General features: G+C 41.0%; 2 protein-coding genes across 2 annotated transcripts; one reads left to right on the forward strand and one right to left on the reverse strand.

Moving 5' to 3' along the window:
• Positions 1-8: 8 nt before the first annotated feature.
• Positions 9-6,918, reverse strand: tchp (trichoplein, keratin filament binding). The gene is made up of 13 exons (XM_034200337.1): positions 6,758-6,918; positions 6,405-6,566; positions 3,597-3,807; positions 3,440-3,496; positions 3,078-3,146; positions 2,498-2,671; positions 2,308-2,420; positions 2,147-2,213; positions 1,877-2,049; positions 1,711-1,792; positions 1,437-1,622; positions 1,128-1,271; positions 9-753 (listed from the first exon to the last, which is right to left on the reverse strand). Exons 2-13 carry the CDS (start codon positions 6,560-6,562, stop codon positions 721-723), a joined length of 1,467 nt encoding a protein of 488 aa, XP_034056228.1. The 5' UTR covers positions 6,563-6,566; positions 6,758-6,918; the 3' UTR covers positions 9-720.
• Positions 6,464-15,330, forward strand: gltpa (glycolipid transfer protein a). The gene is made up of 6 exons (XM_034200338.1): positions 6,464-6,611; positions 7,873-8,002; positions 13,432-13,490; positions 13,596-13,729; positions 14,099-14,249; positions 14,378-15,330. The coding sequence occupies exons 2-6, from the start codon at positions 7,900-7,902 to the stop codon at positions 14,558-14,560; spliced, it is 630 nt and encodes a 209-aa protein (XP_034056229.1). The 5' UTR covers positions 6,464-6,611; positions 7,873-7,899; the 3' UTR covers positions 14,561-15,330.
• Positions 15,331-15,763: the final 433 nt, after the last annotated feature.

Here is a 15,763-nt window from a genome sequence, read left to right on the forward strand (position 1 = left end):
TTTCATGTATGCGTTGCCTTCATTCAGAGTGCTTACATTATTTGGTGGCAAAATGTTTATTATAAAAAATCTACAAGTTCAGGATAGAAAAAATACAGCTCTAAAAGTGCAAAAACTCAATAATGTTCTACATATGCAAACAACAAGAATTAAATAATTAACATCAAGATGGCACAATATTTGACCTCATAACTGACACAAATGCTTCATTCTATAAATAGGCATTAAAGGATCACATGTTCACAATATGTCTCAAAACAAGAGCTATTGATTTGCTTAACAGTTCATCCTCTCCAGATTTCAATGTACAGGGTGGGATGACAACATTCACAGTCCTTGATCTGAACAAAAAAGGCATGTTAAAGTAAACCAAAGATCATTTTAAGCTTCAGGAGTGACACAAGGAATAAATCACCACCACTGAATGGAGCAAAAAGACAATAAGCACAAAAAGAAACAATCCTTACTGATTGGATTAAGTTTTAAATGCTTAAATTGAATAAGGACTGGATTGTGTCCCCCCGTCCCATCACATCTCCTCATGGCCATTAGGAACAAAAGGAACCATTACAGTGCCCGCTAACTATTTAGATTCACATATAGTCACGGGAGCATTGTTTCAAGACACACTTGAAGAAAGAAAAATGTATCCTTTAAAGCTCATTTCAGGTACAAATATACATCTCACAATATTTGTTTGACTTCAGTCTTGTCGGTGGCTCATGTCCACGCTGATCGAGGTCTGCTTCGAGTCTGAAAGGCACAAGCATATTTTAATATTGAACAGCATTTTGAAACTTGAAATAGGAACATTCAGCGGGACTTTCATCTTTTCTCCTGCCTTCTGGGAGGAGCTTCAAGGCACGGACAAACGGACTAAAAAACCACCACTTAATGCAATAACTGTAACCATCTCCACACATATACACACTTTGAATGCACTTCTAAACTATTTTTATATCAATATTTTTAACTATTTATCCCCCCGTATGATTTCTTATGTTGTCTGTCCTACTGCCGTGTTTTTAATGTTATGTATGTCTAGTTTTTGCACACTGGGACAGGGTTGCACTCTGAATCTCGTTGAATCTGTAATGACAATAAATAAAAAAGGCTTTATCTTTTACCTTTTCCTGGTACCCTTTATCGGCCATCCTCTGTATCTCTAGCCTCAGCTCCTCCTCCTGGATTTGAAGAGCCTCCTTGTCCTCCTCCTCTTCCTCCTCTAATCTGCACCGCTCCTCCCACTGCTGTTGGTGCCGCTGCTCCACCTAGAGTATAAATACAGAAACAACTTCATATCTGTTTTTATGATAAAAAAACCCCACATCCAATCCTGTGTTGTTGGCTGGAATGAATGGTAATATATATTTATTTTTGATTTTTTCTTTATGTTGAAAAAACAGTGCTATGAAATCCCAAACCACTGTGCCCACCTGAGCATTTATCTCTTCCATCCGTGCCGTCTTATGCCCCTCTTCCTGCTCCTTCTCCTGCTGCCTGGTCTCCTTCTCCAGCTCCAGATCCTGGATCAGCTGTTCTCGTCTCTTTAGGGACTCCTCCTGAGCTTCTCTGTTCTTCTGCAACTTAAGCTCAAGCTGCTGCTGTCTCCCAGCAAGTACCTTTACAAGAAAAAGAACAAGAAGGAAAGTTTAGCAGTCATACCATTTGAAAAGCATTAAAATAAGGATTCATTTAAAAACAATTCACCTCTAGCATGAGTCGTTCTCTGGCTTTCCTCTCCTTCTCCCACTGTGCTTCTCGCTTCTCCCACATACGTTGAGCCTCTTCTCTAAAATGGATGAGATACATAGGTTGGTGTTGGAGGAGAAGTCCTTTCCTGCAGAGTCAGAGCTTATTGAATCCTGGTGCTCACCTGCGTAGGATGTCAAACTCAGCCTCCCTCTCCCGCTCCAACTCAAGCTGCTCTTCAATCACGTGTTTCATCCAGGCAGCATCAGCGATGGCCCTTTCCCTCCGCGTGGTCTCTATTCTCGTGTCGTCCTGCTGTCCTTCCAGCAAGGCTGCCAGGATCTTACGGTCGGCCTCCTGGTGGGCACAGGGGGATTTGAATAAGGTGTGAAAACCAGGGCAAGTTGGATTATGTAGAACTATATTGTATCAAAAGAGGGTGGAGTTGACCAACCAGTTCCTCCTGCACCTGCTGGGCTCTCCTCTTGAGCTGAGCACGATACTGACGGATTAAGAATTGCCTGGTGGAACACACATCCAATGAACCCCATGCCTCACCAGAATAAGGCATCATATAACGTGTGATTCGTTATCTGCAGGAAGAGATCCCCTTACCCCATCTCACACTTCTTTCTCTTTTCCTCAACCGTCTTTCTTTCCCCCTCTGCCTTCTCCAGCTCCCATTGTTTGACCAGCAGAGCCTCTTGCTCCTTCTTCAGGCGAGTTGCCTTACAGAAAAAACAAGATTAGCTTTCACATCTGCAATGTTTACCCAGCAGAAACACGTTGTCCAAGTTCTGATTACCTCCTCTTCCCTCAGCTTCAGTTCTTCCATTTGTTTGCAAAGTTCCTCTGCCCTCTTCCGCTCCTCTGCGTTCCTTTTCTGCTCGGCTTGCTTTATCCTCTCCAGAGCCTCTTTTCTGGTCCTCTCGTACTCATTTTCAAAGCGTTTTTTCTCCTTCTTCTCGGCCACTTCTTCCTACATGTTTGAAGAGCAGGGTCACTTACAGTAGGTGTTTACACTTTCTTAAGTATCTACCATTCTCAGGGGATCAATGTAAGTAGATTTCAGACTTGATACTGTGTTCACAGATGAGCCCAGTTTAATTAAATATTGATTTGTAACATAAATAATTAGTCACGTAAAAGGATAACGGCAGAGTTTAACGCCTTGTGGGTCCGATGTGTCATCACTGACTTAAGGGAGGGGATGCTTAAAAGTGGTAAACAGCCATTTTTACACAATTTGGTCTAGGTAAAATTCAGTAATAACGAATAAGTGTTTTTGACCTGTAGGTGATTTGGAGATTACTGTATGTCCAACAAGGACTTACAGTTATTTTACAGAGACAGTTATAAAAACATTATTGTGATAAATGTCTCACCTGTTTCCTCTCAGATATCTGCTCCTGCCATTGGCCGACAACATGATCTTTATGTAATGCTGACTCGACCTGTGGACAGATTAAAGGTAAGGACATACACGAGACAGGGATACTGATTAACTTGACCCTTAGCGGAAGGGATACCAGAACATTTTATTCCCTGGAGTCTACACTGGACTCAGGTTAACAGAAAGTCATGGAATATCTGCATCACAAGGCCTATTAGTTTCCAGATCAAGTGAACATCCTGACAAAAAGTGTCTGTTTTCTCCTCTCGCAGAGCTTTTCAGACGCACAGAACGGTTACTAGAGTCCTGAGGCCATTTATCACTTCATCGACAGTGAGACTTAAACTTAGCTACCTCTCGCAACTCTGTGTTGTTTGTCTTCCAGTGCTCCCTTAGCAGCTCTTGTGCAAGCTAGGGATAAAACAGAAAGGAAAGAACAGGATTTATACACTTATGGCAGAGTACTACCATGATCAGCACTGACAAATACGTTTTGTTTAAATGCAACTACCTTTTTTCTCCTTTCCTCTCTTGCTGTACGGAGTTCCTCAGTCTTTTGCACCAGCTGACCTGCCGCTGAGCTCCTGTCAGGAACGACACCTCGGAGCTCCGCCTCCAGACGCTCTCGCTCCTCTTGAAGCATGGTCCTCAGTCGGTTCCTGCGCTGCTCCAGGCTGGCCATCTTTTCCTCTTTTAACCTTTGTCTATGGTATGCTGACATACTGACAAAACAGAGGAAGAAAGAAATAAGTTGTTTTTCACTGGCTTCTCTTTCTGTCATTTTCCTGTGGAAAACATAAGGGTTTCAGGGTCGTACTCGATAATACCACATTTCTTTACGCCCTTTATGTTCACACATGTTGTACACACATTATATATCACAGTATTTAGACATTTGTAGATGAAACACATTAGGTATCTCTCATTGAAAAATATAGACAAACTGATTTGTGTTGTGCCAAACTAACAGCTAATGTGTTTCGCATATAAGTAAAAGTTCACTGGGAGCAATAGTTTGTAGAATACTGTCTCTTTTGATATATTGGTATCATAAAGACACCTATATTTTACAAGGGTTATTTACTTACAGAGCCATCTAAGTGAGGACAGGGAAAGAGAAATGGTGTAAAACAGGTCAAATAGCTTGCAATCCTTTTAATAATGAACATTAACATGGAATCACAGGTGAAGTTTGTACTTGGCTAAATCTACTTAAGGAAAATTAGAATGAAATAACAGTATTTTATTGTTACAAGGAAGAGACCTGAAATCAAGTGGACCTATCATGCTATATTTGAAACATATATTGTAGGGTCATACCTATATAAAACATGTCTGGGAAGTTTTTTTTTCAAGATACCAAACAGATCATGCATTTTAGCCATGCCTCATTTCGCTCTATAGAGAGGCGAAGTCCCGCCCATCTACTTCCGACCCATGGGACCTTATTTCGGAAAAAGTATGTATTGAAGTCAATGGAGAGAGAAAGATTATCTTTCGATCCCGTTTGAATTGTGCCACGAATTACACATAGATGTTTGTCAATCTTAAAAAATAATTTCCATGTACAAAAAGTCACAGTTTGTCGTAAAACTGTTGAAATATAAGACTATGAAAAATACGCAACTAGAAAGACTACAAATCCCAGAATCCCGGTCCCGCATGCTGGCTCTTGCGGAACCGACTAACTCCCCTTGTGTGTATGCACAGCTCTCAACGTGCCCAGACTTGGAGTGATGTTCACCTCTTTTAATACTTTTCGCCTCATTCTGAAAGAAAGAGGTGAAATGTGCCAACGTGGTGACGGCCGTCTTGGTGTGTGGTGCGAGACGGGAGATGTAGTTCATTGAGCGGTTTCACACAAAAAAAAGTGTTACTTCACAGTTTTACGACACATTTAGATTTTTTTGACTTGCAAAACTATCTTTTAAATTGACAAACATCATATGTGTAATTTGTGGCACAATTCAAACGGGATCAAAAGATAATCTTTCTCTCTCCATTGACTTCAATACATACTTTTTCCGAAATAAGGTCCCATGGAGCCCCCCCGGAAAGGGAGGGACTTCGCCTCTCTATTTGCTCTTTTCCAGCCCTGTTTTTTCAAAGGCTGATTCTGCTTTTGTGGCAGACTACATCGCCACTTACAGGCCTGGCATATGTACTACAGCGTCTCCAGCGCTTTCGAGCGGTCTCTCATTCCCCTGATAGGTGGAGAGTTGCCCATATAGGCAGAGCACCCCTTTTCTGACGTCAGACAAATTCAAATAATAATCAGCTCCGTTGCAGCCCCGTTTTTAGAGATTTGGGTATGGAGGAAAAGAGAGAGGGTTGTGTTTTCTGCCACTTGTACCTCATTCACACCAACGCAACTCCGGTTCAAGCTCCGTGCTAGAGCTTTTCAGGTTCAGAACCGGTTCTTCGGTTTAGCTCCGGCTCTTTTCACACTGCCCAGAGTCCGACTGGTGCTGCGTCATTGCGTCATCGTTTGCGTCATGACGTAACCGTTTGCGTGCCTGCTTCATAAAGCCAAACCGCGCGGAAACCCCTCACAGCTGACACCGACAACAATGGCCGATTGTGCTCCAGCTTCCTCTGTACCTCTTCGGAAGACCAGATTCCCAGTAGGTAGCTGGTCTCTTCAGTGGACCACTGCTGCTTCTGAAGTTTCTCCATCGTTGTGTACAAGCTGGATAAAACGCCGGCTTTTTGTTGTTGTTCAGGAGTTGATCCCGCCCCTGCTCCTGCCTCCGCCTCGACTGCTCTAGCCGGACAATTTTTTGGTGCTTGAAACGAACCGGATTCCGGAGCTAAGAGGCTGCTCCGCTGCGGTGTGAACAGGAAAATCCGGTGCTTTTCAAGCTCCAGCTCCGAACCGGCCCTGAAACACCGTTGGTGTGAATTAGGTAAGGGTGAGTTCCCTGATACACCGGGGACACATATTCATGCATAAAAGACGTACAAAAGTGCATTTTGCATGATAGGTCCCCTTTAAAATTACAAGCGATGTCTTTAATTAAATGATGAGAGTGAGCATTACTTGTTAACTGATGTGGATCCAAGAGTGATGTGAAGTAACTACTACAATTTTGGGTTACTTGTACTTTTTAAAAGTTGTGCTACTTTGTACTTCTACCCCCCTACAAATCAGAGGTCAATTTAATATCTTTACTTACTTTGCAGATTTGGATTATTGACACAAATAATAATCAACACTTAAATAAGACTTAAGAGAGTAATCCTACACTCTAGTACTTCTACTTTTACTCAAGTAGAAGATTTGTTTATAGATCCAGCTGTGGTGCAGGAAGTGACCCACCTCTGCTGGTAGGAGTGTCTGGAGCTCCAGGCCTCCTGCTTCTGGCTGCGGACCTCCTGCTCTCTGTAGTACCGGGCGTGCAGCTCGCACTGCTGCCGCTGCCGGGCCTCCTGCTCCCGCTGCCGGGCCATCTGACCGGCCAGCCTCGGCAACGCCATAGACCTGAATCATAATGAACACACAACATAAGAAGAAATCACTTTAAAGGTATCCTCGCTTACATTAACTTTGGGTGATGTATTGTTTACTAGTGAGCTAACGTCAGTTTGTCCTGGCCAATCTAAAAGCTCTCACTACCAAGCAACACATGCGCACTTATGACCATTTCAGCTCGATAACTAATACCTACTCACCCTTCCGGTAGCACACTGAATTGCTTTCTATTGATGTTTGTTAAAACTAGTCCAGGTTTTGTATTTTGTAACAGACAAATCCTTATTCAAACCATGGATCCGCCAGTTTTCCTTAGTTACCGCGTCACACTCTCTGGTTACTCTCACGCTACGGGGTGTAGTAAAGTTCAAAATGGTCTACTGGAGGAAATTGCGAAACGCACCTTCGTAAAAAATATATGTGGCAATATTGTATATTAAAAATAATAATTCATACAAAGTTTATAGTTCTGTTTATTTATTTATTTTCTACTATGATCTAGAACAATCACGAATATTGTATTAAACCGCTGTTTTGGTATTGTTATTATTATTGTTATTATAAAATACAATATTTTGTGTCTTATTATTTAAAAATAAACTTTATATTTTTTTAATTGTCTGAATTGTGTGAAAGCAACTGTTTTGTATAGTCAAATTGCATATGATACAAATAAAACAAGAAAAGGCCATGCACTGACTTGCACTACAATTTCTACAGTTACCTTTTAAGCTTCTGTGTTGTTCAATAATTATTGTTCCGTAGAAATACTGAATTAATTGAGTGTAACGAAATGGCAAATGCAGATACTTTAAGATATTCCACAAAGCCCCATTCGTTGGCAGTAAAGCACCACATGCGATTAAAAGCAGAGGAAGAATATGTGTTGGGTCAGCTGATCAGACACATCATCTGACTTTATTGTGTGTGTTGTACACTAAACGCCAGGAGCGATGACCCAGTTAGCAAGTTGACCACTGGAGGAGCCTGTGTAAGACACAACCTGGGTTCAACGTGTGTGTGTGTGTGTGTGTGTGTGTGTGTGTGTGTGTGTGTGTGTGTGTGTGTGTGTGTGTGTGTGTGTGTGTGTGTGTGTGTGTGTGTGTGTGGTGTGTGTGTGTGTGTGTGTGTGTGTGTGTGTGTGTGTGTGTGTGTGTGTGTGTGTGTGTGTGTGTGTGTGTGTGTGTGTGTGTGTGTGTGTGTGTGTGTGTGTGTGTCAGTCAGGCTGGGGGTATGGCACACAGCTTCTTCTGGTGTCACTGTTTTGCTGCGCAGTGGAGGGTTGACAGCCTGTTGCTATATATCATCATTTCAGAGGTTAGAGTGTGTCCGGACTGAAGAGATGGCTCTGCTAATGGAGCACCAGTTCAGACAGATGCCTGCTGACAGACAGGTGGAAACAAGACCGTTTCTGGAGGCTGTGTCATACCTTCCACCATTCTTCGGTAAGTGAAATGTCCACAGAGTGACACAGTTAGAGGCCATATACGTACAACTGTACAGGATATACTGTTGGGTGCAGCGAGTAGAGGCATTTAATACACTAATGATTGAGTTGTTAGAGTTATTCAGTGATTGTACAGTTTAGGAAAGATTGATGTAGGGTTGCAACGAATTATTATTTTCATTATGGTAATCTGCAAATCAATTTCTAGGTTTTTTTCATTGAATCATTTGGTCTATAAGAGGTCAGGAAATAGAGAAATGTCCAAGGCAATGTCTTTAATTATCTTTTTTTGACAATCCAAAACCCACATTTATTAAGTTAAATATGATTTTTAAAAAAGAAAGCAGTAAATCTCCACATTTTGGCCATTTTTGGTTGGAAGAAATCCACAAATGATTGATCTATTTTCAAAATAATAAACTATTAATTGATTATTGTTCCATCTACCGACTTAGCATTGCAGCTGTAGATTGGTGACACAGTCTAAGTGTTATAAGTATATTTCAATCATGTAGATTCATAGTGCTGTATGATTTGAGCTGAATATTGTTAACTTGTCTAAACATGCACACAAATGCAGGATTTTATCCGACAGAAGTCCCTACAATGAACTTTTTATCAGACGTCATGCATCATTCATGTGGGATTTGTTCAACTTTGATTAATAAACCCATAAATTGTTGTGAGGACAATCTGTCACAACACTTCCATCAAACCCAATAAAATGATCTTGCTCTTTCCAAATGATAATCTTTTTTTGGTATCGTGTTTCTCACCATCAAGCTGTCCACAATCCTTTATCATGCATAATTTAACCCACTGGCCTGGATTTTGAGTTGTGAAAATTGATTAGTACGGTGTTGAGTTCCCCTCGCCCATTCACCGGCGGCATGGTGCACCGGAGCATCTTTGTGCTGCTTCATTCTGTATTAATATGCCAAAGGTATTCTATTGAATTTGCCATGTGAAACCCTAGAGAAGAACCAAGTCTGATGTCCATATTAAACTCTTCCCTCCTTGTCGCCATTGTTTTTTCCTGACCTAGAAATTGCTCAGCCAACTTTCCTACAAGCCATTAAAGTCCTGCACACTGGTAGAGTTCATTCACACAGGTGTTTTAAATTAGTCTGCCTAATTAGACCTCTTATTTGAGGCTGCATGGACAGTGGATCCCCTGTTAGTTTTGCACCTGTTTTAAATGCTGGACAATTAATGTTTTTATGATTCTTATTGACCTTAGTAAACTACTTGCATGGGTCTGTCAAGCTTAAGAATAATATACAGAATAATTACCTGTGTTGCAATGCAGGATCTAAAACAAGTGGAGAACTGAATGGTGTTTGTTAACAGAAACATATTTATTTAGTTTGTTTAAATTCTATTTTTTCTAATTACATTTTACTGATGTTTAATTGTACGTTTTTTTAAGATGCACTGTGTCTATGTAACAAAAAGAGAGTGGAACATATTGAGAGAGCCTTACAAGTGAAGGACATCCAAGAAACAAGATATGTTCAGTGTTGTGGATAGCATCGGCACAAAAGAGCAGACTTTTTCACGAGTAGTTTCGACTAACTAGCTCAGGAGATAAAAGCTGTCTGTTTTGTCAGCGGGTTGTCCAGGAGCCGCGTGGGGTCGGGACTCGAGATGTCATTGTTCACCATCCTGTCACCAAATACTCCTGTAGCCTAATTAAAGGACACCTAATGATAATACTGTAATGATGTGTCTGTTGAAACAGCAGACCATGAAAGCCTAATCCTGTACTGTGGAGCTATTGTAGGCCACATGAGTGCTTTAAAAATTGGAATATTTCCCCATTTTTTCATTTAAAGGTCACCTATTATGCAAAATCCTCTTCTTCATGTCTTTTATACATAAACATGTGTCCCCTCTGTGTAAAGACATTCTGAAAATTTCAGGAAAAAAGATTCTCTCTCTTTTTGTCCTGATCCATTTATATAAAAACCTGTCTGAAAATGAGCTGATCAGATTTTGGCCACTTTATGATGTCATAACGATGTTTTGGCTTGTGTAACCATAGCCAATCACCAACCAAGGTAACCCCCCCCCACCACCACCTTATTACCTGAATCTCCTCCTAGAGCACCACTGTGTTTTTTTTAACCAAATATCTCTCAGAGGGGCGTGGGGAGGGGCTCCTCATTTCCATCTAAAGTAACAGACAGAGAATCAGCACTTTTGAAGCAGGGCTAAAACAGAGGGGATTATGGGATGCTGCAATGACCTGTTTGGTATTTCAGACAAACACTTCAGAGACATGTCTTGCATATATCTGAGACCTATAATATATTGATGAAAAACAGTATAATAGGGGACCTTTAAAGAGTAACTCCTCCTGATCATGTTTCCACCAAGATTCAGTGGTTTAGTTTCTCACCTCACTGCCATGACGTACAGGTGTACTCCAGCATCCTGTCACTACTGATGTTATAAACTACAGGCCTGTCTCTCTCCTCCCGTTCCTGTCTAAAACACTTGAACGCGCTGTCTTTAGACAACTCTCCTGCTATCTCCATCAGAACAACCTTCTGGATCCGCACCAGTCTGGTTTCAAGGCAGGTCACTCCACAGAAACTGCCCTCCTTGCTGTCACTGAGGAACTGCACACTGCTAAAGCAGCCTCCCTCTCCTCTGTCATCATCCTTTTGGACCTGTCTGCTGCATTCGACACGGTGAATCATCAGATCCTCCTTCGCACTCTCCAAGCACTTGGAGTTTCAGGCTCTGCACTTTCCCTCCTCACCTCATACCTCAAAGACCACACCTACAGGGTTACTTGGAGAGGGTCCGAGTCCGACCCTTGTCAATTAACTACAGGGGTCCCTCAGGGCTCTGTTCTTGGTCCCCTCCTCTTCTCCTTGTACACAAACTCGCTCGGATCAGTCATTAGCCCGCATGGTTTTTCATACCACTGCTACGCTGACGACACCCAATTAATTCTGTCCTTTCCCCGCTCAGAGACCCAGGTCGTCGCACGCATCTCTGCTTGTCTAGCTGACATCTCTCAGTGGATGTCTGATCATCACCTCAAGCTCAACCTTGACAAGACTGAGCTGCTCTTCCTTCCGGGAAAAGATTGTCCCACTCTTGACCTAACAATCAACATTGGCACCTCTGTTGTTTCCCCGACTCAGACTGCAAGGAATCTGGGTGTGACCCTAGATAACAACCTGTCCTTCACTGCAAACATCGCTGCTACAACCCGCTGCTGCAGATACACGCTTTACAACATCAGGAGGATACGTCCCCAGCTGACACAGAAAGCAACGCAGGTTCTGGTCCAGGCTCTCGTCATCTCACGCCTAGACTACTGTAACTCCCTCCTGGCTGGTCTACCTGCATGTGCCATCCGACCTCTGCAGCTCATCCAGAATGCAGCTGCTCGCCTGGTCTTCAACCTTCCTAAATTCTCCCACACCACGCCGCTCCTCCGCTCCCTTCACTGGCTTCCGATAACTGCTAGAATCCACTTCAAGACAATGGTACTTGCGTACCATGCTGCGAATGGATCTGGCCCTTCCTACATCCAGGACATGGTTAAACCGTACACCCCAGCACGTGCACTCCGCTCTGCATCAACCAAACGGCTCGCTGCACCCTCGCTGCGAAGGGGACCCAAGTTCCCATCAGCAAAAACACGTGGGTTTGCTATCCTGGCTCCTAAATGGTGGAATGAGCTCCCCATTGACATCAGGACAGCAGATAGCTTACACACCTTCCGGCGCAGACTGAAAACTCATCTCTTTCGACTCCACTTCGAGCGATAGAACTATTAACAAAGCACTTATATACTAATAAAGGGCTGGCTTATCTAAAGCCAGTTGAGTAGCACTTGAAATGTTTTTGCTCTATGAAGCCTGATGTACTTATATGATTCTGTTTTATTCAAGTTTGTATTTTGTTGGTCGATAAGTGCTATTGTAAGTCGCTTTGGATAAAAGCGTCAGCTAAATGCAATGTAATGTAATGTCACATTACTGCTGGGTGTTACAGGTGCAACAGACTAGAGCACACTTCCCATTACAGGCAGCAAAACACAATTGTAAGCCTGGTGTTAAGTGTTTTACTTTAGGTCTGCTTGATTTACAACTTAACAGTTAAAATAATCACATCCGGTGTTGAAATTGAATATCTGTACAGGTTTCACAATTTGAATAATTCCAAATGTCTTGTGCGTCCTTTTTATACATAATATTCCTTTAAAGGGGACCTATCATGCAAAATGCACTTTGTGATGTCTTTTATACATAAATATGTGTCCCCGGTGTGTCTGGGAACTCACACAGCGTCAGAAAATAAAACCCTCTCTCTTTTCCTCCGTACCCAAATCTTTTAAAAACGGATGTACAACGAGCGGAAACAGATTCCATCCGAACTGACGTCAGCCCGGAATAATTGGTGGCGGACCCACAGAAAGTTGCTATCAGAAACAATGCCTGACGTGTTTTGGACGTAATCTCATTTTTGTTTACATTAGCAAGCCTCGCTAACACTTAGAGCTAACCTGTACTGTAGAGCACATGTGTTTAAAAAGCAGGAAATAAAAAAAGAACTCACCTTGTGATAAACCTGCAAGAGGAAAAGCATTTGAGCTCCATACTATTTCAGAAATAATCCTTGACGTGGATGGCGTTTTATCACAGCAGAATGTAACTTTATCTCCGGTAGAATTCTGATCAGGCATTAGCTCCGCCTCCTCTTCTTTCTTTTTTTCAAGCTAAGGACCCAAAATCTGCCTTTCTCTAACAGGGCTTAAAAACAGGGGTTTGAGCAGTATGAGGGATGGCTACAAGGTGATCTGTTTGGTATTTTGAAAAAAAAACTTCACAGACATGTTTTGTATAGGTATGGCCCTACAATATATTTGTCAAATATAGCATGATAGGTCCACTTTAATTAAGCCTGACATGAGATTTCTTCTGGTGCAACAGGAGTTTTAAAGACAGAGCCACCAAAGAGTCTGTGTTGTTAAAAGGTCAAAGGTCAGGTTTTGTGTCACAGTTTTAATGTATTTACTAACATCAATATATTATTGGAAGTGTATTTTCTTTTTAAATTATGTTGTTTGCATGTGACTTGTGTAACTATGTGAATTATAACTATAGCCACTTAACTTGATATGCATGTCAGTGGTGCTTTAAACTATTTGCACGTGCCATTTAAAAGTTTGAATATTAAGAATTGTTCATGATTTCAAATAAAACAAAAAAGCCATGCATACAGACCTACATTACAGTTATTACAGTAACCCTTTTAGCTTCTATAATGATAGAGGTTGGTGGTCTCCATGGGAGGGAGAATAATGCTGGTATTCTTATATAGGCTAAATATTTTGTTTTGTTTACATATACGTTTTAACTCACAAGATTCTCAGTCACTCTCTGTGTAAACATTCCTCCACAGACTGCCTTGGTTCTACTATCTTTGCACCATTAAAGGTGGACTTAGCTAGTAACATCACAGTAAGTATGTTTATTCTTTCATGTCACCTGAGTTTAATCTGAGGCTTTATTTATCAATTTTTCAGATTTGTTATAGAATAATACATGTTCTGTTTTACCTAATAGAAAATCAAGGCAGTTTACGATACCAACCCGGTGCGATTCAAGACACTGCAGCAGATTCTTGAGGCAGAGAAGGAAATACACGGCGCAGAATGGCCCAAAACTGGAGCTACATTGGCACTTCTGTGGCTGAAAAGGTTTGAGAAACTTTACATTTCAGGTTTTGTAGATTATTGAATTGCACGTGTTCATTTACTTTTGGGCAAAGTCAAATCAAGGCAGGTTTACTTTATTTAGTCCAATCTCACAAATCATGAATATGGACTTTTCTCTATGTGCAACATATGACAGCATACTGTCCTTTCTGACCCACAGGCATATAGGAGATGTTGTGTGACAGTATAGGCCAGCAAGATACAATTACAATATATACATCCTTATGACAAAATGATATAACAAATGTGAACAGCATCTTACAGGTGACCCAAACATCCACACAACCTCCTCTCCACCATGTAACCGTTTAGTCTGCACCCAATCACTGTGCGTGTCTTTTTTATCGACAGGGGTCTACGATTTATTCAAGTCTTCCTACAGAGCCTGGTGGATGGTGAAAAGGATGATAGCAACCCAAACCTCATTCGAGTCAATGTTGCCAAGGCCTATGAAATAGCCCTGAAAAGGTACCATGGCTGGTTCGTGCAGCAGCTCTTCAAGGTGAGTCTTTTATGAGGCGTTCATGCTTAAGAGAGCTGATGTTTGACCTTGCCTGTTTTAATTGTGTAACATTAGCATACAAAATGCACGGAGTTGTGTATGTGACATTTTTATATTTGCTCTTCCAGGCAGTTCTTTTTGGTTCTCCATATAAGACAGATTTTATGAAGGCCCTTTCCAAGGGTCGGGATGTCAAGGAAGAGGAATGCTTGGAAAAAATCAGAAAGTTCCTCGTCAACTTCACTGCCACTGTTGATGCTATTTATGATATATACACTAAGCTGAACGCTGAACTTGACTACACAATGTGACCGCAGGAAGTCCCTCCACTGGTCTTAGTTTACAAAGCCTTTCACAGTCTGCAGCCTGTAGTCTAAATCTTGACTTCATGTCTCCCTTCAGCTCCTCTGGAGTGTATGAATAATACTCAAACACATCAAATATCTGTGCACTTTTAAGCATCTGTGTTCCTGTTCTGATTCTCTCTTTATGAATTCTTCATTGTTGTTTGACTCTGTCTCCATAAGCAGCTGCAGATTATTATTACAACAAGTCCATATTATTTTTTAATCAACAAATGTAACATTATATTGTCCAAAGTTATTTGTTTTTTCCAGGCACCTATTCTGAAAAGATAACTTTTTTACAAGATGCTGCACGAATACTGTTATAAACAGTTTCTTTCAAACATGCTTGTGCCTTAAGATGTAGCCACAGAGCACTTTAGTGACCTTTTCTGCCTTAAAAAAAGTATCTGTATCACTTTGTGTAAAGCAGGCATGCTCATTAAGCACCAGATGTTAATTATTACTGCCTCTTTCTTCCATGCTATGCAGGATGTACATATGTATTCTAACTATAAAGCAATACTCTGTCCCCTCTTCTCTCAGGTTCTCACATTACACTGAATGTGTATATTCTTTAAACTTCTTCGGTCAATGTGATGTAAAGTGTTGCATTAAAACTGTGTTACCTTCAACACAGTGATTAGACAGAATTGAAATGCTTGATGAAGCACATTACATTTCAAATGGGACAAATTGAGAGCAATCCAACCTCAAATTAAGGTTTTGTCGGTGTCCTTTCGTTAGTCAGTATTCTTTTAAGTTTATGTGCTGAAATGCTCAGCTAATGTCTCTTGTGGCTGAGATTATGTTGCAGTGCAAATATATAATGCAAAAAAACAAACCTTTTATTTTCAATGTATGTAAACTATAATTTACAATAAAAAATATTTAATAATTTATGTAATTTTCTTAAGTTTTTGGTGAAGTTATACAATTTTCCACAATCTTTTTAACTGATTAACTCTGCTCAGATCTTCAATGGCGGAAAGTAAATACCATACGTAAATACGTATGTTTATTCTAATTCCTATTCTGATAACGTACGTTCTAATTCTAATGCATTTTATTGGATTGCATTGCTAATAATAATAATCCAGTAATACAATATTACAATTTATGTTTATATAAAATCATGAACGCTGGATTTGTACTCATAATAATGTTTAT

The sequence above is a fragment of the Gymnodraco acuticeps genome, unplaced genomic scaffold (genome assembly GCF_902827175.1).
Source record: "Gymnodraco acuticeps unplaced genomic scaffold, fGymAcu1.1, whole genome shotgun sequence".
Classification (NCBI taxonomy): Eukaryota; Metazoa; Chordata; class Actinopteri; order Perciformes; family Bathydraconidae; genus Gymnodraco; species Gymnodraco acuticeps.